This window comes from Prionailurus bengalensis, chromosome B2 (genome assembly GCF_016509475.1).
Source record: "Prionailurus bengalensis isolate Pbe53 chromosome B2, Fcat_Pben_1.1_paternal_pri, whole genome shotgun sequence".
Taxonomy (NCBI): Eukaryota; Metazoa; Chordata; class Mammalia; order Carnivora; family Felidae; genus Prionailurus; species Prionailurus bengalensis.
Window position 1 is genome coordinate 2,590,626 of NC_057349.1, and position 23,827 is coordinate 2,614,452.

The 23,827-nt window shown below is 40.7% G+C and overlaps 1 protein-coding gene across 2 annotated transcripts; it reads left to right on the forward strand.

The window, feature by feature from the left end:
* Positions 1 to 1,476: 1,476 nt before the first annotated feature.
* LOC122489109 (putative olfactory receptor 2B8) lies at positions 1,477 to 6,797 on the forward strand. 2 transcript variants are annotated; one of them, XM_043590626.1, is made up of 2 exons: positions 1,477 to 1,640; positions 5,879 to 6,797. In XM_043590626.1, the coding sequence occupies exons 1-2, from the start codon at positions 1,624 to 1,626 to the stop codon at positions 6,795 to 6,797; spliced, it is 936 nt and encodes a 311-aa protein (XP_043446561.1). In that variant the 5' UTR covers positions 1,477 to 1,623. The 2 variants fall into 2 exon arrangements, with proteins under 2 accessions (XP_043446561.1, XP_043446560.1); XM_043590625.1 differs by lacking the exon at positions 1,477 to 1,640 and having other exon boundaries at positions 5,859 to 6,797.
* Positions 6,798 to 23,827: the final 17,030 nt, after the last annotated feature.

Sequence of the window (23,827 nt, forward strand, 5' to 3'; positions counted from 1 at the left end):
ATTTACCCTCTCACAGTGGAGGCAGTTCTCTTTATTATTGTAAAATTGTGTTTTGTGAGATGTCATTTCAATTATGTTCTTTTTGATGGTAACTAGTACGTACAATGACAATTTTTTTGTTTTGTATATTTTGTTCATTTTTATTTTACCTAATAACATTTTCTCTCTGTCTCTCTCTGTCTCTCTGTCTCTGTGTGTGTGTGTGTGTGTGTGTGTGTGTATATATATATATATATATATATATATATACATATATATATATATATATACTTTTTTCAAGTATGTATCTTTTTGTAATGTTTGTTTATTTATTTTTGAGAGAGAGTGTGTGACTGGGGGAAGGGCAGAGAGAGAGGAAGACATAATCCCAAGCAGGCTCTGCACTGTGTGCAGAACCCAATGTGGGGCTCAAACTCACAAACTGTGAGATCATGACCTGAGCCCAAATCAAGAGTTGGACGCTTAACTGACTGAGCCACCCAGAAGCCCCTCATTATTTTATTCTTACGGGTGTTCATGAGATGGAAACATGGTTTGTTTCTATTCCCTTTTCTGACCAGGTGTGAGTTAGGGGATATTCAGGTTGTATAGAGAGAGCAAATGTTATTTGGTAAAACAAAAATAAACTGAATATACAAAACAAAAAAATGCCATTCTGTATAGTAATTACTATCAAAAAAGAACACAATTGAAGTGACATCTCACAAAATGCTATTTGACACTAATAAGTGAGAGAACTGGCACCCAATGTGAGAGGTTGTTGCACATTGAGACTGTCTCAAATACTGTTTTAATCCACTGTATTAGGAATGGTTTTGTGCTAGACTTCAAAAGTCTTAGGGGCATTCAAAATGTCCCCATTAAACTGGTACTTTTAAGCATCTGTGGGTCAAAAGGGAAGCACTGTCATCCAACGGTGGTGTTTTCAGCGTGTCTCTGATTGAATTTTTACTTGTTTTACTACCATAACAGCAACAACAACAAGGAAGAAGAAGAAAAACCTGGTGTAGCTTTCACAAATACAATCCTTTAGTTACAGAGGCAATGTTGCCGAAATGTTTATTTGCAGAACTAGTAGTGAGATTTTGAATGTAACTGAATTCTTCGAAGAAGTGTATTCTAGGTCATAAATCCTTATATCTGAATGCATTTTGGAGATTCTGTTGTACTATGTTTTAAAACACGTAAGATGTGTGCAAATCCAGTGGTGTGGAATCATGAGGTACGTATTTCTAAGAACGTCTCTCCCTCTCTGCTCCTCTTTCTGATGGCTCTACCTCTTTTCCCTCATTCCCTGATTTCACGAATAGAATTTCATGATTCATCACCTACTTATAACTTATAACCCAGTGCTCATCCCAACAAGTCCCCTCCTTTATGCCCATCACCGTCTAGCCATCCCCTGCCCACCTCCCATTCCGGCAACCCTCAGTTTGCTCTCTGTATTTTAAATCACTTATGGTTTGCCCCCCTCTCTGTTTTTATCTTAGTTTTCCTTCCCTTCCCCTATGTTCATCCGTTGTGTTCCTTAAATTCCACATATGAATGAAATCATAGTATTTTTCTTTGACCAACTTATTGTGCTTAGCATAACGCCTTCTATTTCTGTCCGTGTTCTTGCATATGGCAAGATTTCATTCGTGTTGATCTCCGAGTGATATTTCATTGTATATATATATTCCACATCTCCTTTATCCATTCATCAGTTGGTGGACATTTGGGCTCTCTCTACACCCTGGCTATTGTCGATAGTGCTGCTATACACATTGGGGTGCATGTGCCCCTTGGAATCAGCACTTTTGGAGAGCATTTGGATAAATGCCCTCATAAGGTAATTCTATTTTTAATTTTTTGAGGAATCTCCAATTGTTTTCCAGAGTAGCTGCAAACAGTTTGCATTTCCTCCAGCGGTGCAAAAGAGTTCCTCTTCCTCCACATCGTCACCAACATCTGTTGTTGCCTGAGTTGTGAATTTTAACCATTCTCACGGTCGTGAGATGTATCTCGTTGTGGTTTCGATTTGTACTTCCCTGATGATGTGCGATGTTGAGCATCTTTTCATGTGTCTCTGAGCCATATGGATGTCTTCCTTGGAAAAGCATCTATTCCTGTCTTCTGCCCGTTTCTTCACTGGATCATTTGATTTTGGAGTGTTGAGTTTCCTACGTTCTTTATAGATTTTGGATACTAACCCTTTATCTGATCTGTCATTTGCAAATATCTTCTCCCATTCCTTCAGTTGCCTTTTAGTTTTGCTGATTGTTTCCTTTGCTGTGCAGGACCTTTCTGTCTTGATGAGGTCCCAATAGTTCATTTTTCTTTGGTTTCCCTTGCCTCTGGAGACATGTCCAGAAAGAAGTTGCTGTGGCCAAGATCAGAGAGGTTTTGCCTGCGTTCTCCTTGAGGATTTTGATGGCTTCCTGTCTTCAGTGTAGGTCTTTCATCCATTTAGAGTTCATTTTTGTGTGTGGTGTAAGAAAGTGGTCCAGTTCCATTTTTCTGCATGTCGCTGTGTAGTTTTCCCAACACCATTTGCTGAAGAGACTGTCTTTATTCCATTGGATCTTCTTTCCCGCTTTGTCAAAGATTAGGTGGCCATACCTAATGGTTTGTGGGTCTCTTTCTGGGTTCTCTCTTCTGTTCCATGGATATATGTGTTTGTATTCATGCCAGTGCCATACTGTCTTGTTGAATACAGTTTGGTAATGCAGCTAGAGGTCCAGAATTGTGATGCTTCCACTTTTGGGTTTTTTTTTTCAACATGACTTTGGCAATTCAGGGTGTTTGTGGTTCTATACAATTTTTAGAATTGTTTGTTCCTGCTCTGTGAGGAATGTTGGTGTTATTTTGGTAGGGTTTACAAAAAACGCGTAGATTGCGTTGGGTAGTATTGACATTTTCACGATATTTGTTCTTCCTATCCAGGAGCCTAGAATGTTTTTCCATTTCTTTGTGTCTTCTTCAATTTTGTTCATAAGCTTCCTACAGTTTTCGGCATATAGATCTTTCACCTCGTTGGTTAGGATTATTCCTAGGTATTGTAAGGGTTTGGTGCAATTGTAAATGGCATCTACTTTATTTCTCTTTCTGCTCCTTCATTATTGGTGTATAGAAATACGACCGATTTCCGTACATTGATTTTATATCCTGTGACTTTGCTGAACTCATGTATCAGTTGTAGCATGTTTTTGGTGGAATCTGTTGGGTTTTCCATGTAGACTATCATGTCGTCTACGCAGAGTAAACGCTTGACTTCCTCCTTGCCTAGTTGAATTCCCTTTATTTCTTTTTGTTGTCTGATTGCTGAGACTAGGACTTCCAACACTATGCTGAATAAGAGTGGAGAGAATGGACATCCCCATAATGTTCCTGACCTGAGGGGGAAAGCCTTCAGTTTTTCCCCATTGGAGATGATATTAACTGTGGGTTTTTTGCATATGGCCTCTATGATCTTGAGGTCTATTCCTTCTAACCTTACTTTCTTCAGGGTTTTTACAAGAAAGGATGCTCTACATTGTTAAATGCTTTTTCTGCATCTATTGAGAGGATCATAGCATTCTTATCCATTCTTGTAGTAATGTATGTATCACACTGATTGATTTTTGGACATTGAACCAGCCCTGCATCCCAGGTATAAATCCCACGTGATTGTGGCACAGAATTCTTTTAATGTATTGTTGGATCCAGTTTGCTAGTATCTTTTTGAGAATTTTTGCATCCATGTTCATTAGGGAAATTGGTCTGTAATTCCCCTTTTTCTTGGGGTGTTTGTCTGGTTTTGGAATCAAGGTATTGCTGACTTCATAGAATGAGCTTGGAAGTTTTCCTTCCATTTCTATTTTTTGGAGCAGCTTCAAAAGAATAGGTGTTATGTCTTCCTAAAATGTTTGCTAGGATTCCCCAGGAAAGCCATCCAGCCCTGGACTCTTGTTTGGGGAGATTTTTGATTACTGATTCAATTGTTTTACAGATTATAGGTGTGTTCACATTTTCTATTTCCCCCTGGTTCAGTTTTGGTAGTTGATAGGTTTCTATGAATTTGTCCCTTTCTTCCAGATTGCCCATTTTATTGGGGTATAATTGCTCATCATATTCTCTTATTATTGTTTGTATTTATGCTGTGTTGGCTGTGACCTCTCGTCTTTCATTCATGATTTAGTTGAGTCCTTTCCTTTTTCTTTTCCTCAGTCTGTCTAGGGGCTTATTGATTTCATTAATTCTTACACAAAGCAAGTTCCTGGCCTCATTGATCTGTTCTCCTGGTTTTCTTATTTTGATATCATTGATTTCTGCCCTCATCTTCATTATTTCCTGTCTTCTGGTGGTTTGGGGATTTATTTTCTGTTCTTTTTCCAACTCCCTTAGGTGTAAGATTAGGTTGTATATTTGAGGCCTTTCTTCCTTCTTTAGGAAGGCCTAGATTGCGAAATACCTCCCTTTTATGACCACCCTTGCTGCATCCCAGAGTTTTGGACAGTCATGCTTTCACTTTCATTGACTTCCATATACTTTTTAATTTCCTCCTTAAATTCTTAGTTACTCCTTTCATTCTTTAGTAGGATGTTCTTTATTTTTTATTCATTAAAAAAATTTTTTAAGCATTTATTTATTTTTGAAACAGAGACAGAGCATGAATGCGGGAGCGTCAGAGAGAGAGAGAGGGAGACACAGAATCTGAAACAGGCTCCAGGCTCTGCACTGTCAGCTCAGAGCCCGACGCGGGGCTTAACCCATGGATGTGAGATCATGACCTGGGCCAAAGTCAGATGCTTAACCGACTGAGCCACCCAGGCGCCCCAGTAGGATGTTCTTTAATATTCAAGTATTCATCATGTTTAAAGTTTTTCCTTCTGGTTGGTTTCAAGTTTGACAGCATTGTAGTTGGAAAATATGTATGGTATGATTTTGATATTTTTGTGCTTGTTGAGGGCTGATGTGACCCAGTATGTGATCCATTCCAGAGAATGATTCATGTGTCCTGGAGAAGAATGCATATTCTGCTGATTTAGGATGAAATGTTCTTAATGTATCGTTAACTCCATCTGGTCCAGTGTGTCATTCAAAGCCATTGTTTCCTTGTTGATGTTATGCTTAGATGATCTGTCTATGGTTGTAATTGCGGTGTTAAAGTCCCCTAGTAGTATGGCATTATTATCAATGAGTTTCTTTGTGTTTGTGATTAAGTGATTCATATATTTGAGCGTCTCACGTTGGGGACATAAATATTTACAATTGTTAGGTCTTCGGGATGAATAGACCCCCTAATTATGATATAATGCCCTTCTTTCATCCCTTGTGACAGTCTTTGTTTTAAAATCTAGTTTGTCTGATACAAGTATGGCTACTCCAGCTTTCTTTTGACGTCCATTAGCATGATAGATGGTTCTATATCCCCTTCCTTTCAATTCATAGGTGTCCTTAGGTGTAAAATGAGTCTTTGTAAGCAGCATATTTATGGGACTTGTTTTCTTATCCATTCTGATACCCTAAGTCTTTTCATTGGAGAATTCACTCCATTTACATTTAGTGAGATGTATGTACATTTTACAGTACTGGTAAGCACAGACTGAAAGACCGTATTTCCTATGACTGAGGCAAAAACAGGTCCATTATTTTATTTTTTTTAATCTAAAAACCCAATGATTTACTTTTTGTGACAATGTGGAACTAGATTCATAAATCTATGGCAATTTCATGGGTACATCATTTATTCAAATAGTTTTCATAGAATCCCATGGCTATGTCTTTTCATATGAACAATCCACCAACCACCAACTGTTACTGGTGGTTTTTTTTTGAGATTTATTGTATAAATTGTTAAATGCTTGGTCTTGACAGGAAACACATAGTAAGAAAAGATGGACCCGAAAAATGGAAGTTCTTTCACTGGCTTTATCCTGCTGGGTTTCTCTGACCGGCCTCAGCTGGAGCGAGTCCTCTTTGTGGTTCTTCTGATCTTCTATCTGCTCACCCTGCTGGGAAACACAACCATCATTGCATTGTCCCGCCTGGACCCACACCTGCAGACTCCCATGTATTTTTTCCTTTCCAACCTAAGCTTTCTGGACCTGTGTTATACGACCAGCACTGTTCCTCAGCTACTGGTTGATCTCAGGGGAACAGACAAGTCTATCTCCTTTGCTGGCTGTGTAGCTCAGCTCTTCGTGTCTCTATGGTTGGGATCCACAGAATGCATTCTGTTGGGGGTGATGGCGTTTGATCGCTACGCAGCCGTCTGCAGGCCACTGCACTACACAGTGATCATGCACCCCCGTCTCTGTGCCCTGATGGCTTCTGCATCGTGGTTCATTGGTTTTGTCAATTCCTCATTGCACACGGTTCTCACCTTCCTTGTACCACTTTGTGGGAGAAATAAAATAGATCACTTCTTTTGTGAGATCCCCCCACTGCTCAAGCTTGCCTGTGTTGACACAACTGTGTATGAGTCTGAGCTCTTCTCTGTCAGTGTGATGATTCTTTTGATACCTGTGGCATTAATCACATTCTCCTATGGTCAGATTGTCAGGGTGGTCTTGGCAATAAAGTCAGCTTCAGGGCAGAGAAAAGCATTTGGGACATGTGGGTCCCACCTCACTGTGGTCTCCCTGTTCTACGGCACAGGCATCTACATTTACCTCCAGCCCAGCAACAACTACTCCCAGGATCAGGGCAAGTTTATTTCTCTCTTCTACACCATTGTCACCCCCATGGTCAACCCTGTTATATATACCCTGCGGAACAAGGATGTGACGGGAGCAATGAGGAAGGTGTTGTGTAGGGGCTATGACTCCAGATGACTGAGGGAAGACCCTTTCATGGAATACTTTGAGTGCCGAGTCTTTATGATTTCTGTGTCCTCAACATTTCCCCTGACAACTTTCAAGGGAACTTTCTTAATTCTTTCTTTTATGCAAGTGAGTGTTCAAACTCTAAGTTTATGGATTCATGGAAGCCTCCAGAGATGCTAAGTTAGTGTACCTAGAGCATCTACAGCATATTAATATTGTAAAAACTTTCACAGGATTTTCTTAGTTCACCCCCATTTGGGAACACTATTCCGTTTCTAATTGCAAGACAGTGACACACATACCATGAAAGCATACCAATATAATAATAAAAATGACCATAACACGGTAATAAATATTAATATTGTGGCAAATTCTAGCAATTTCCGGCGGCTATTTCTTCTTCTCACAGTCAGATCACAGCTCTCTTACAACGTTTGTGGCCTGACTGGATCACAGCTTTTTCCCAGAAGTAGGAGGACAACTGTGGGAAAAACAAACTTAGGTGAGAGAAAATATGCCAACATCTATCCTGATAGAGCAATTCAGCTATCAAGCCGTGGTGTAATGTCGCCCTTGTGATACTGATTTCGTTTTGAAACACCATTCTTTGTTTTTCAAAGAAATTTTTCTTTATTATTGATTTTTATGATTTTAGTGTTTAAATAATTTTTATTGTCATTCCATTAGAGTGAACCTACAGTATTATATTATATTACTTTAAACTTTAAAGGTACTTTATAAAGTACTTTGTAGTACTTTTCTGTACAATATAGTGATTCAACATTTCCATCATCACAAGTGTTGTCTTTAATCTCCATCACCTTTTTAACCCCTCCCCGCAGGCCATCCACTGTGGCACCAGTGAGCCCAGAGAAGGGAAGGGACATTCTCAGTTCATGCATCCTCAATTACTAGCCCTGTCCTGGCCTTGGGACTATCACGTGTCAGCATAACGACAGGGTGTGCAGTATAGGGTGACTGCACTCTGAACATGCCCTCTGCATGCTGCTAAACTCACTCCTGCATCATCATCAGTGTGCAGTCACCCCTCTAAGACCCTCCTGTACCTCCTAGTCTGCACATTTCGCAGCTACTGTTTGCCAGAGTTCCGCTCTGACCAGGCTCATGGAGGAGGCAGGAACAGGTCACAGACCCCTGGCACCCCCCCACTTTGCAGGTGATTACTTTTCAGATGCTTGTTTTGTGACACGGGTGAGAACTCTCTTTCACCACAGTGGTGTAGCATGTTTGAGCCCTTATGATGTAGACTGGGAACCACCATGTATGGACCTGTGGTTTCCTGGGAAGGGAGGCTGGGTGTCAAGGTGGAAAGGGGAGTGTGATTGACTGGAGATCAGAGGATCGGGGCAGGTGTTCCTGAGGTGGCCTGAGAGACAGGACACTGGTTTTCGGGAGGAGACATTTCCTTTTTCCCCAGGGCTTTTCCACCTGTTTTGGAATTAAATTGATATGAGACAGAGTAACTGGAGAAAACACCCAGAGTTTTATTACCTGCACAGGGAGGCCCAATCTGGAAATTGAGACCCAAAGAAATTACCAAAGCAGGCTAAAATGGAGATCCATTTCCTGGTTATTTCAAGTAATCAGACGTTAATACAACTGTGTCTTAGGGAGGAGAGGCCAGCGTCCTCCTACATTTCTATCACCTTAACTCCTCCTCCTGCTTTCTTTTGTTTTTGAGAAAGAAGAAGATTGCATGTTTGTGTGAGCCAGGCAGGGGCAATAGAGAGGGGGAGAGAGAGAATACCAAGCAGGCTCTGCACTGTCATCACAGAGTCCAGTGCAGGGCTCGAACTCACAAACTGAGAGATCATGACCTGAGCTGAAATCAACAGTCGGTTGCTCAACCAAATGAGCCACCCAGGCACTCTCCTCCCCAGAAAAACCCTATTTTGACATAAATTCTCATTAACTTGCACTGGGCATTAGGATTTCATGCAGCATTCAACCCCATAGCAGTAGTTAATGTGATTATCTGAGCAGATTTCAAAATTCTTTATTATAAACAAATTCCTGTATGCAGTAGTAAGACCAAGATGCAGGTATTATTTCTATCCTGTTCCAAGTTCATAAATGAGGTACACTGTGGTCATGGTAATTGCTAAGTTCTTGTTGAGAATGTTGGGATTTCTCTTAGTCTTATTGTTGTCTAGATAGCAGAAACCTGCAGCAGTAAGAATCACCAGATTCCCCTTATCTGGCTTGAAAGCCAAAAAAGGCTATTCTCCTGACTCCCATTTGTTATGCTTACAGTTCAAAAAGAAAAACACAGATTGCATGCTTGAAAGACCTTCCCCTGAGCATTTGGTTTGAGCTGGAAGAGAAAATACTTACAGTCTTTCCTTCTCCAGTGAAGTGGTAATCGGCTAATTGGGAGTTCAGATTTCTCTTTCCTGTAGAACTTGGTCTAAAGAAGAGCAACCTCATCAATACACACAAGTTCTGCCACACCTTTTTGGGTCTAAGCAATCAGGAGGGAAGGGAACAAGGTCATGTCATTGTAGGAACATTTGAATGGATGTTTAGGTAAGAATATACCTCTCCTTCCAAGGAAGAATAACAAAGATTGCAGATATCCACCTAACTTTTGGAAGCAGCCACTGGTCTTTGAAGAACCACTACAGTTGTAAGAAGTGAAGAGATTGGCATATGGGTGGGAAAGTGAAGGTCCTGCAGATCAAAGTACATGACCGCTGTCCCCGTGAAAGCTAGGACACTCAGACACTGCCTGGTGGTGTGTGGTCGTGGATCTATAGGAAAGTGTTAGGGGATCCAATAGACAGAACAGAGCCCTTAGAATAAAGACAGATTCGTATATTTGCAATATGGCAACCTTGGACAGGATAGTCTTTGAAAATGGTGAATCTGAAAGGCAAGGGAAGTCACATTGAAGGGAAGGGAAGTCACAAGGGACGACCTTGTTCAGGCTCTGTTCAAGGTAATAATGCTTCTCTCCATCATTACTGTTAGCATAAGTTCTGTCATCCCCAGGGTTTATCCAGAAAGATTGTCCACTCATTGCAGAGTGTTTTGGCACAAGCGAAGAGGTGTAGTTTAGAGTGGACAATGGAGCCCGGAGGTAAACAGAAGTTGGAATTTATGAATTCTTTGGAATCTGCCCATGAATAAAAGGGCTAATGTTACATCTGAGGGATATTTTTATAAGCACCAAAGTCAAAGTATGTGCTCTAGGGTCCAAGGATATGTCTATTTTTAGAGCCCCAGGAGGGGCCTGCCCCAAGTAACTATTTGGCTCAGTCTAAGTAGTCAGAATTTGGCTCCCCAGAGGCAGCCAAAGAGGAAGGAAGGCTCTGGAGGCATGAGATGTGCAGGTAGTCAATCTTTTCCCACCAAATTGACTAGGAGTGAAACGATTGTCTCTTCTTAACTTCCATTTACCAATGCTATTTCATATTATTGGCTAACATATGTTGGGTAGTCTTCAGATTGATTTAAATGACAAACAATTTTCATGTAACATGTATTAGATTTTTTTAAAAACTTATTGTCTATGTAGCTAACATACAGTATAATCTTGGCTTCAGGAGTAGATTCCTGTAATTCATCCCTTTCATACAAAACCAAGTGGTCATCCCAAGTGCCCTCCTCAATGCTCATCACCCATTTTCCCCTCCCCCTCAACCTCCCACCTTCCTCAACCTCAATTTGCTCTCTGTATTTAAGAGTCTTATATGGTTTGCTTCCCTCTCTGTTTATAACTTAGTTTTCCTTCCCTTCCCTGTGGTCTTGTTAAGTTTCTCAAATTCCACATAGGCGCGAAATGATGTGATATCTGTCTTTCTCTGACTGACCTTTTTTCCTTAGCATGCTACCTTCCAGTTCCATCCACGTCATTGCAAATGAAAAGATTCCATTCTGTTTTTCTTGCTGGGATGTCTTCCATTGTGTACCTATATCACATCTTTATCCATTCATCAGTTGATGGATACTCAGGCTCTTTCCATAATTTGGCTCTTGTTGATAGCACTGCTCTAAACATCAGAGTACATGTGCCCCTACAAATCAGCCCTCCTGTATCCTTTGGGTAAATTCCTAGTAGTTTTATGGCTGGGTTGTAGGGTAAACCTGTTTTTAATTTTTTGAGGAACCTCCACGCAGTTTTCCAGAGTGGCTAAACTTTATGAATTCCTACCAACGGTTCAAGAAGGTTCCCTTTTCTCCACATCCTTGCCAACAGCTGTTGGTTCCTGAGTTGTTCATTTTAGCCATTCTGACTGGTGTGGTTTATCTCAGCGTGGTTTTGATTTGTATTTGATTTGCTCCCTGATGGGGAGCATCTCTTCACCTGTCTGTTGGCCATCTGGATGTCTTCTTTGGAAAAGTGTCTATTCATATCTCCTTTCCATTTCCTCACTGGACCATTTGTTTTTCTGGTGTTGACTTTGGTAAGTTCTTTATAGATTATGGATACTAACCCTTTATCTGATATGTCATTTGCAAATATCTTCTACCATTTCATCGGATTCCTTTTAGTTTTGTTAATTGTCTCCTTGGCTGTGCTGAAACTTTTTATCTTGATGAGTCCCACTAGTTAATTTTTGCTTTTATTTCCCTTGCCTTTGGAGACATGTCAAGTACGAAGTTGTTGTGGCCAAGGTAGAAGAAGTTGCTGCCTGCTTTCTTCTCTAGGGTTTTGAAGCTTTCCTGTCTCACATTTAGGCCTTTCATCCATTTTGAATTCATGTTTGTGTATGGTGTAAGACAGTGGTCCAATGTCATTTTTCTGCATGTTGCTGTCCAGTTCTTCCAGCGCCATTTGCTAAAGAGACTGTCTTTTTCCCATTGGATACTCTTTCATGCTTTGTTTAGAATTAGTTGGCTGTGTATCTGTGAGTCCATTTCTGGGTTACCTATTCTATTCCACTGGAGTATGTGTCTGTTTTATGCCAATACCATACTGTCTTGATGATTACAGCTCTGTAACAAAGAGTAAGTCCGGGATTGTGATGCCTCCTGTTTTGGTTTTCTTTTTCAACGTTACTTTGGCTATTTGGTGTCTTTTATGGTTCCATACAAATTTTAGGATTGTTCTAGCTCTGTGAACAATGCTGATGCTACTTTGATGGGGTTTGTATTGACTGTGTAGTTTGGTTTGGGCATTATCGACATGTTATAATAGTTGTTTTTCCAATTCATGAGCATTCAATGTTTTTTTTTCCATTTCTCTGTGTCCTCTTCTGTTTCTTTCATAAGCTTTCTCTAATTTTTAGCATACATATCTTTTACCTCATTAGTTAGGTTTGTGCCTAGGTATTTTGTGGGTTTTGGTGCAATTGTAAATGGGATCGATTCCTTGATATGTCTTTCTGTTGCTTCATTATTGGAATATAGCAATGGAACCAGTTTCTGCATATTGTTTTTACATCCTGTGACTTTATGAATTCATGGACCAGTTCTAGCAAATTTTTCGTGGAGCTTTCAAGTTTTTCACCTAGAGTATCATGTCATCTGCGAAAAGTAAAAGTTTGATTCCTTCTTTGCCAATTTGTATTCCTTTTATTTCATTTTGTTGTCTGATGGCTGAGGCTTGGACTTCCAACATTATGTTAAACAACAGTGGTGAGAGTGGACATCCCTGTCGTGTTCCTGATCTCAGGGGGACAGCTCTCAGTTTTTCCCCATTGGCGATGATATTAACTGTGGGCCTTTCATATATGGCTTTAGGATATTAAGGTATGTTCCTTCTATCTCGACTTTCCTGAGGCTTTTTCTTTAGAAAAGATATTCTATTTTGTCAGATGCCTTTTCTGTATCTATTGACAGGATCATCTGGTTCTTATCCTTTCTTCTATTAATGTGAAGTATCACGTTGATTGATTCATGAATATTGACTCAGCCCTGCAGCCCAGGAATAAATCCCACTTGATCATGGTGAATAATTCTTTTAATGTACTGTTGAATTCAATTGCTTAGTATCTTCTTGAGAATTTTTGCATCCACGTTCATCAGGGAGATTGGCCTGTAATTCTCCTTTTTATGGGGTGTCTGTCCACTTTGGGAATCAAGGTCATGCTGGCTTCATAGAATGAGTCGGGAGCTTTCCTTCCAGTTCTATTTTTTGGAACAGCTTGAGAAGGATAGGTATGAACTCTGCTTTAAATGTCTGGTAGAATTCCCCAGGAAAGCCATCTGGCCCAGGACTCTTATTTGTTGGGAGATTTTCGATAACCGATTCAATGTCTTCATGGATAATGGGTCTGGTCAAATTCTTTCATTTCTCCCTGTTTGAATTTTGTTATGTGTAATGTCTAGAAATTTGTCAATTTCTTTCAGATTGTCCTGTTTGTTGGCCTAAAATTTTTCATATTATTCTGTAATAATGGTTTGCATTCTGTGGGGTTGATTGTGATCTCTCCTTTTCATCATGATTTTATCAATTTGGGTCCTCTCTCTTTTCTTTTTAAGATGTTTGGCTAAAGGTTTCTCAACTTTGTTTAGTCTTTCAAAAAAAAAAAAAAACCAGACCAGCTTTTAGATTCATTGATCTCTTCTGCCATTTTTTAAAATTCTATATTGTTTATTTCAGTTCTAATCATTATAATTTCTTTTTTCCTGCTGGTTTTGGACTTTCTTTACTAATGTTTTTCCAGCTCCTTTCAGTGTGATATTCGGTTCTGTATTTGGGACCTTTCTTGCTTCTTTAAATAAGCCTGGATTGCAATGTATTTCTGCTTAGGACTGCCTTTGCTGTACCCCAAAGGATTTGGACTGTTGTGCTTTCATTTTCATTTGCTTCCATATATGTTTAAATTTCTTCTTTAATTTCCTGGCTGACCCATTAATTCTTTTGTAAGATGTTCTGTAAACGCCATGTATTTGGAGGGAGGGAGGAGTTCCCAATCTTCCCTTGGGCTTAATTTCGTGTTTCATACCATTGTGATCTGAAAATATGCATGGTACGGTCTCAATCCTTTTATATTTGTTGAGAGCTGGTTTGTGAGCCAGTATGTGATCTATTTTGGAGAATGTTCCATGTGGACTTGAGAAGAATGTGTATTCTGATGTTTTTGGATGGAAAGTTCTGAATATTTCTGTTGAGTTTATCTGGTCCAAAGTGTCATTCAGCGTCATTGTTTCCTTACTGATTTTCGGCCTTGATATCTGTCCATTGTTGTAAATGGAGTATTAAATTCCCCTATAATCATAGTATTGTTTTCCATATATTTATTTATGTTTATGATTAATTGATTCATATATTTGGGTGTTTACTTCTTTGGGGGCATAAATGGTTACCATCGTTAGTTCTTATTGATGGATAGACCCCTTAATTATGATATAATTGCCTCATTCATCTCTTGTTACAGACCTTGTTTTAAAGTCTAGTTTGTCTTATGGCTACCCTGGCTTTCTTTTGGCATCCAGTAGCATGATATATGGTTCTCCATCCCCTCACTTCCAGTCTGCAGGTGTCCTCAGAACTGAAAGGAATCTCTTATAGGTAGCATATAGATGCATCTTGTTTTTCCATCCATTCTGATGCCCTATGTCTTTTGATTGGGGCATTTTGTCCATTTTCATTCATAGTGATTATTGAAAGATATGGATTTAGTGTCATCCTGTTATCTGGAGGTTTCATGCTTGTGGTGATGTCTCTGGTCCCTGTAGTCTTTGCCACATTCCGCTCAGAGTCCCCCTTAGGATCTTTTGCAGGGCTGGGATAGTGGTAATGAATTCCTTCCGTTTGTGTGTGGGAAAAGCTTTATCTCTCCTTCTATTCTGAATGGCAGGCTTGCTGGGTAAAGGATTCTTGGCTGCATATTTTTCCTGTTCAACCTATTGAAAATTTCCTGCCACTCCTTTCTAGAATGGCCTGTGAAGTTTCAGTAGATAGGTCTGCTACTACCCTTAAGTGTCTACCCTCAGAGGTTAAGACGTGTTTGTCCCTGGCTGATTTCAGAATTCTCTCTTTATCTTTGTATTTTGCCAGCTCCACAATGCTATGTTGTGGTGTAGACTTGTTTTTGTTGCTTTTGAAAGGAGTTCTCTGTGCCTCCTGCACTTGCATGTCCATTTCCTTCCCCAGATGAAGTTCTCAGCTATAATTTCTCAAATAAAACTTCTGACCTTTTCTCTCTCTCTCTTCTTCTGGAACTCCTATGATACAGATATCATTGCTTTTCATTGAATCACTTAGGTCTCTAAATCTCCCCTTATGATCTAGCAATTCCTTTTCCTGCTTTTTTTCGGCTTCATTATATTCCATAATTTTATCTTCTATTCTATCTATATCTATATCTAACTATGTGTATATAGATATCTATATAGATAGAATATCTATTTTTATTCTCTCCTCTGCTTCTTCCATTTTTGCTGTCACTGCGTCTAGTTTATTTTGCATCTCATTTACAGCATTTCTTAATTCATTGTGACTATTTCCTGAGTCTTGGATCTCTAAAGCAAGAGTTTCTCTGCAGTCTTATTGATTTTTTTGAAGCCCAGCTATTAGTGTTATGACTTGGATTCTAAATTCTTGTTCAGTTATACTGTTTATATCTCTTTTGAGAAATTCTCTAGCTGCCATTTCTTCCTTGAACTTATTTTTAGGATAATTCTTCTATTTCATCATTCATTTTAGCTACTTCTGGCTTTTATGTGGTTAGTAGGTTGTTATGTGTCCTGCCCCTGCAAGGACTACTATATCAAAAGGGGTCATACACTCTCCAGGACCTGGTACTTGAAGAATTGTTGTTGGTGTGCATTGCATGCATTCTGTTCTTACATCTTTGCCTGCTTTATCTCACTGTTCATAGTGAACTTCCACTAGGTGTGCTCAGATTTGTTCACTGAAGTCACCCTGGAAAAAGGAAAAAGGGGGGGCGGGGAAATTTCATTCTGTATAAAGGGAGAAATGAAAGGGGCAGGAAACAATACCGGCAGACAATCAAAGAAACTATATGGGTTAGTCAAGAGAGAGAGGAAGAAGGGGGGAAATAAAGAAAGAGATGCACTGGGAAGATCGCAGCTTAGGAGGACACTGGGCTCACCATGCATCCTGCAAATCACTTAGATTCCACCCACACCTGCCTGAATAACCCAGAAAATCGCCAGAAGACTAGCAGAACAGATTCTCCGGAGCCAAGCATAGACAAGAGGTCCATGGGAGATGATAGGAAGGGTGGAGAAGCGGTGCACGGTACAAGGACTGGCGGGAGGGAGCCGGGGCAGAGGGGAGGCCCGCTGGCCAAGCAGACCCCCGGGGTCTGGCTGGCAAAAGCGAAGTGGCCAGATGGAGTGTGTTCAGATGTCAAGTGGGACTTAACCCCTGGAAGGTTATGAGTTAAGAGATCTGCTCAGAGAAAAGGAGGGCTGGAGGACAACACGAGGGAGAGTTGTTGAGCCCCAGATGACAGAGCTCAGCTTGGCAGGGAACAAAGGCGTTCACCAGCACCATCTCCCTCGCCCATCCCCCAGCCAAAATCCCAAAGGGAACCATTTCCTGCCAGGGAACTTGCTTGCACCGTACAAGCACCCAACACTGTGCTTCTTTGGAACCATCCCTCCTGCGAGTCTGACTCACTCCTGGTGCCGCAGGGCCCCTCCCGTAGCAAATCACCAGAGGAGAAGCAAACTAAGCCTGCCCCTCCCGCCTGCGTGCACCTTGCCAATCCACCCCAGCTAATACCCCAGATCCCCAGCACCACAAGCCTGGCAGTGTGCAAGTGGCCACACTGCCAGGCTTGTGCAGATAGGCCAAGTGTGCAAGTGTGCAGATAGGCCACCCCACCCCACAGTGAATCCTGCCCCTAGAGAGGGAAAGAGAAGGCACACACCAGTTTGACTGTGTCCCCAGCGGTGGGCTGGGGGCAGACTTCAGGTCTGACTGTGGCCCCACCCACCAACGCAAGTTATTCAAGACAGCACAGGGGAGGTACCTTGCAGTTCCGCACCACTCCAGGGACTATCCAAAATGACAAAATGGAAGAATTCCCCTCCAAAAAACCTCCAGGAAATAATGACATCTAGTGAACTGATCAAAAACAATTTAAACAATATAACAGAAAATGAATTTAGAATAATATTCATAAAATTAATCTCTGGGCTTGAAAACAGTATAAAGGACAGCAGAGAATCTATTGCTACAGAGATCAAGGGACTAAGGAACAGCCAGGAGGAGCTAAAAAATGCTATCAATGAGCTGCAAAATAAAATGGAGATGACCAAAGCTCCGATCGAAGAGGCAGAGGAAAGAATAGGTGTACTAGAAGATAAAATTATGGAAAAAGAAGAAGCTGGGAAAAAGAGAGATAAAAAAAATTCAGGAGTATGAGGGAAAATTAGAGAACTAAGTGATGGACTAAAGAGAAATAATCTACGCATAATTGGTGTTCCAGAGGAGGAACAGAGAGGGAAAGGTGCTGAAGGTGTACTTGAAGAAATAATAGCTGAGAAGTTCCCTGATCTGGGGGAGGAAAATTGAAATCCAAGAGGCTCAAGGAACTCCCTTCAGAGGTAACTTGAATCGATCTTCTGCACGACATATCATAACGAAACTGGCAAAATACAGGGATAAAGAGATAATTCTGAAAGCAGCTAGGGATAAACGTGCTCTAACATATAAAGGGAGACCTATAAGACTCGTGACGGATCTCTCTTCTAAAACTTGGCAGGCCAGAAAGGATTGGCAGGATATCTTTCATGTGATGAATAGAAAAAATATGCAGCCGAGAATCCTTTATCCAGCAAGTCTGTCATTTAGAATAGAAGGAGAGATAAAGGTCTTCCCAAACAAACAAAAACTGAAGGAATTCATCACCACTAAACCAGCCCTACAAGAGATCCTAAGGGGGATCCTGTACCAGAGACATTGCTATAAGCATGAAACCTACAGATATCACAATGACTCTAAACCTATATCTTTCTATAATAACACTGAATGTAAATGGACTAAATGCACCAACCAAAAGACATAGAGTATCAGAATGGATAAAAAAAACAAGACTCATCTGTTTGCTGTCTACAAGAGACTCATTTTAGACCTGAGGACACCTTCAGATGGAAAGTGAGGGGATGGAGAACTATTTATCACGCTAGTGTAAGTCAAAAGAAAGGTGGAGTAGCCATACTTATATCAGACAAACAAGACTTAAATTAAAGGCTGTAACAAGAGATGAAGAAGGGCGTTACATAATAATCACAGGGTCTATCCATCAAGAAGAACTAACAATTATAAACATCTATGTGCCGAATACAGGAGCCCCCAAATATATAAAACAATTATTCACAAATATAAGCAACCTTATTGATAAGAATGTGGTAATTGCAGGGGACTTTAATACCCCACTTACAACAATGGATAGATCATCTAGACACATGGTCAATAAAGAAACAAGGGCCCTAAATGATACATTGGATCAGATGGACTTGACAGATATATTTAGAACTCTGCATCCCAAAACAACAGAATATACTTTGTTCTTGAGTGCACATGGAACATTCTCCAAGATAGATCACATACTGGGTCACAAATCAGCCCTTCATAAGTATACAAGAATTGAGATCACACCATGCATACTTTCAGACCACAATGCTATGAAGCTTGAAATCAACCACAGGAAAAAGTCTGGAAAACCTCCAAAAGCATGGAGGTTAAAGCACACCCTACTAAGAATGAATGGGTCAACCAGGCAATTAGAGAAGAAGTTCAAAAATATATGGAAACAAACGAAAATGAAACTACAACAATCGAAACGCTTTGGGATGCAGCGAAGGCAGTCCTGAGAGGAAAATACATTGCAATCCAGGCCTATCTCAAGAAAGAAGAAAAATCCCAAATACAAAATCTAACAGCACACCTAAAGGAAATAGAAGCAGAGCAGCAAAGATACCCCATACCCAGCAGAAGAAGAGAAATAATAAAGATCAGGGCAGAAATATACAATATAGAATCTAAAAAAACTGTAGAGCAGATCAACGAAACCAAGAGTTGGTTTTTTGAAAAAAATAGACAAAATTGACAAACCTCTAGCTAGACTTCTCAAAAAGAAAAGGGAGATGACCCAAATAGATAAAATCATGAATGAAAATGGAATAATTAAAACCAATCCCTCAGAGATACAACCAATTATCAGGGAATACACTGAAAAATTATATGCCAACAAACTGGACAACCTGAAGGAAAGGACAAATTCCTAAACACCCACACACTTCCAAAACTCAAACTGGAGGAAATAGAAAGCTTGAACAGACCCATAACCAGCAAAGAAATTGAATCAGTCATCAAAAATCTCCCAACAAATAAGAGTCCAGGACCAGATGGCTTCCCTGGGGAATTCTACCAGACATTGAAAGCAGAGATAATACCTATCCTTCTCAAGCTATTCCAAGAAATAGAAAGGGAAGGAAAACTTCCAGACTCATTCTATGAAGCCAGTATTACTTTAATTCCTAAACCAGACAGAGACCCAGTAAAAAAAGAGAACTACAGGCCAATATCCCTGATGAATATGGATGCAAAAATTCTCAATAAGATACTAGCAAATCGAATTCAACAGCTTATAAAAAGAATTATTCACCATGATCAAGTGGGATTCATTCCTGGGATGCAGGGCTGGTTCAACATTCGCAAATCAATCAACGTGTTACATCTCATTAATAAAAGAAAAAATAAGAACCATATGATTGATCCTGTCAATCGATGCAGAAAAGGCATTTGAAAAATCCAGCACCCTTTCTTAATAAAAACCCTCGAGAAAGTCGGGATAGAAGGAACATACTTAAACATCATAAAAGCCATTTATGAAAAGCCCACAGCTAATATCATCCTCAATGGTGAAAAACTGAGAGCTTTCCCCCTGAGATCAGGAACACAACAGGGATGTCCACTCTCACTGTTGCTTAACAAGGTGTTGGAAGTACTAGTGTCAGCAATCAGACAACAAAAGGAAATCAAAGGCATCAAAATTGGCAAAGATGAAGTCAAGCTTTCGCTTTTTGCAGATGACATGATATTATACATGGAAAATCCGATAGACTCCACCAAAAGTCTGCTAGAACTGATACAAGAATTCAACAAAGTTGCAGGATACAAAATCAATGTACAGAAATCAGTTCCATTCTTATACACTAACAATTAAGCAACAGAAAGACAAATAAAGAAACTGATCCCACTCACAATTGCACCAAGAAGCATAAAATACCTAGGAATAAATCTAACCAAAGATGTACAAGACCTGTATGCTGAAAACTATAGAAAGCTTATGAGGGATATTGAAGAAGATATAAAGAAATGGAAAAACATTCCGTGCTCATGGGTTGGAAGAATAAATATTGTCAAAATGTCAATACTACCCAAAGATATATATACATTCAATGCAATCCCTATCAAAATTGCACCAGCATTCTTCTCGAAACTAGAACAAGCAATCCTAAAATTCATATGGAACCACAAAAGGCCCCGATAGCCAAAGGAATTTTGAAGAAGAAGACCAAAGCAGGCGGCATCACAATCCCAGACTTTAGCCTCGACTACAAAGCTGTAATCATCAACACAGCATAGCATTGGCACAAAAACAGGCACATAGACCAATGGAATAGAATAGAAACCCCAGAACTAGACCCACAAACGTATGGCCAACTCATCTTTGACAAAGCAGGAAAGAACATCCAATGGAAAAAAGACAGTCTCTTCAACAAATGGTGCTGGGAGAACTGGACAGCAACATGCAGAAGAATGAAACTAGACCACTTTCTTACAACATTCACAAAAATAAACTCAAAATGGATAAAGGACCTGAATGTGAGACAGGAAACCATCAAAACCCTAGAGGAGAAAAGACCTCTCTGACCTCAGCCACAGCAATATCTTACTCGGCACATCCCCAAAGGCAAGGGAATTAAAAGCAAAAGTGAATTACTGGGACCTTATGAAGATAAAAAGCTTCTGCACAGCAAAGGAAACAACCAACAAAACTAAAAGGCAACCAACGGAATGGGAAAAGATAGTTGCAAATGACATATCGGACTAAGGGATAGTATCCAAAATCTATAAAGAGCTCACCAAACTCCACACCCAAAACACAAATAACCCAGTGAAGAAATGGGCAGAAAACATGAATAGACACTTCTCTAAAGAAGACATCTGGATGGCCAACAGGCACATGAAAAGATGCTCAACGTCGCTCCTCATCAGGGAAATGCAAATCAAAACCACTTTGAGATACCACTTCACGCCAGTCAGAGTGGCCAAAATGAACAAATCAGGAGACTATAGATGCTGGAAAGGATGTGGAGAAATGAGATCCCTCTTGCACTGTTGGTGGGAATGCAAACTGGTGCAGCTGCTCTGGAAAACAGTGTGGAGGTTCCTCAGAAAATTAAAAATAGATCTACCCTATGACCCAGCAATAGCACTGCTAGGAATTTACCCAAGGGATACAGGAGTACTGATGCATAGGGGCACTTGTACCCCAATGTTTATAGCAGCACTCTCAACAATAGCCAAATTATGGAAAGAGCCTAAATGTCCATCAACTGATGAGTGGATAAAGAAATTGTGATTTATATACACAATGGAGTACTATGTGGCAATGAGAAAGAGTGAATTATGGTCCTTTGTAGCAACATGGATGGAACTGGAGAGTGTGATGCCAAGTGAAATAAACCATACAGATAAAGACAGATACCATATGTTTTCACTCTCATGTGGATCCTGAGAAACTTAACAGAAACCCATGGGGGAGGGGAAGAAAAAAAAAAAGAGGTTAGAGTGGGAGAGAGCCAAAGCATAAGAGACTGTTAAAAACTGAGAACAAACTGAGGGTTGATGGGGGGTGGGCAGGAGGGGAGGGTGGGTGAAGGGCATTGAGGAGGGCATCTTTTGGGATGAGCACTGCGTGTTTTATGGAAACCAATTTGACAATAAATTTCATGTATAAAAATAAATAAATAAATAAATAAATAAATAAAATCCTCTATAGTTTCCATGAAAAAAAAAAAAAAGAACAGGTAAAGCAAAAATTATCATAACTTCAAAAAAAAATGAAGAAGGAGATGCAGAAACGGTGTAAAACAGAATAGAGTAAAAGTGCCTGATTATACAAAGAAACACACAGAATAGAGCAAGAAAGGAAAAAAAAAAAATATATATATGTATACCAAAAAATCCCCAGAAACTATAAGCCTGATTCCACAGGGATGGTAAAAAATGAGGAGGGTAGAAAGAAAAGGAATGGAGAAGAGAAGGAAAGAAAAGAGAAGAGAGAGAAAAAAAAAGACTAACACACAAGACCACAGGACAGTTGTCTGTTGGCACTTGGGAACAGGGGCTGTGCTGGTCTGGAGGAGGGGCTGTCTGGCTCCGTCAGTGTCAATCTCATTCTGGTAGATAAGCAGATACCAGGCTGGGAGGGGCGGGTTTGGTGTACAAGGTCGGCCTCCACTAGGGGCTGCTGTCCTGTTCCCTGAAGCCCCACCGTGTGGTGATGGGGAGGAAAATGGCGACACTTCAGTGTCTCCTCTCCAGACTGGGTGTTCCGAACCATGCTGTGCAGGTGGCCCTCACAAAGTAGTGAGGGCAGCTGGCCAGTGTGCCCCACATCTCCCATGGCTCCCCAGGGTGCTGCTGGGATCCAAACCCTGAGGTCCTAAAGGATCCTGTTCTGGGTGGACCATTTTAGGGTAGAGCCACCCCCCACATGACAAAGTGCCTCTGGCTGGTGGGTACATGCAGGGTCTTCTGTCCTTGGGAGGCAATATACCCTCTTTGCCTAGTACACAAGGCAGGGAGGCTGCCCTCTCCCAGTGCACACCCCCATGGCTACTGAGCCCCTGAGACTGCTACCCCCAGGGGGCCAGCTCCCCTCCCCCCAGGTGTGCCACAAAGGCACACACACATGGCAGGCTTTGGTCCTGAGAAAGTTGAACACCCCTGAAAACTCTGATCTTCATTCCTAAGTCTGTTTGCAAAGTAGAAACTGGCTTTCTCTTTATTTCTCATTCCCCTCAGTGGTCTGGAGAGGTTTTTCTCTTGTCTAAGTACAATCCAAAACTTTCACCGCCTCCCTTTCTCTTCATCTCTCCATAGAATGTGTTCCTTCCCCTCCATGTCTACACCTCCAATTTTGTCTCCCCCAGTTCTCAAACATAGCACCTCTGTCCCACCAAGCTCAGAGATTTTTCTGTCATTCAGCAGCCTGTATTTCTGGGTATTCCAAGTATTCTGACCTCAATACAGCTGTCTTTGAGGGACAAGGGAAATCCTGGTCTCCCTACTTCTCTGCTATCTTAACTCTTCTTCCAACAGGTATTAGATTTTGGCATACAACATAATGATTCAGTATTTGTATATATTCTGGAATGATCACCACAATAAATCTGTTTAGCATGTGTTGCTGAACATAGTTACCTTTTATTGTCTTGTGAGGAGAACTTTTTACATCGATTCTTTTAGCAATTTTCAAGTACACAATTTAGTAAATCACGAATTCTGCCTTTAAATCTGGATCAGCTCATGGATCTTGATGGCAGCATAAGACAGGACAGCACATGATAAGTGACTCTAGGGGAATTATCAGGGAATCCACAGCATGATCAAGGATGCCAGAGGTGGTGACTGAGAGGACAGTTGGTTCCTTTCTAGGAGTGGAGAATCAAGAGAAAAAACTCCTGTGTGTATTGAATTGTGCCCACCCCCCCCCCACCAAGATATGTCCATAATCTAACACTTGGTGCATATGAAGGTGACTTTATTTGAAAATAGAGTCTTTGCAGATGTGATCAAATTCAGATGAGGCCATACATGAATAAGGTGGCTTTCATCCAGAATGGCCTATTTCTTGAGAATAAGAAGGGAAAACAGACACAGAGACACAGGCACAGGGAGAAGACCAGGTGGCCATAGAGGCCGAGCTGGAACAATGTTCAGTCTACACTAAGAATGTCAAGGATTTCTGGCAACATCCGAAGCTCTAAGAAAGGCATAGAACACATCATCCTTTAGAAGCTTCAACAAGAGGGTGTCCCAGATGACACCTGATTTTGGACTGGCCTCCAGAGCCATG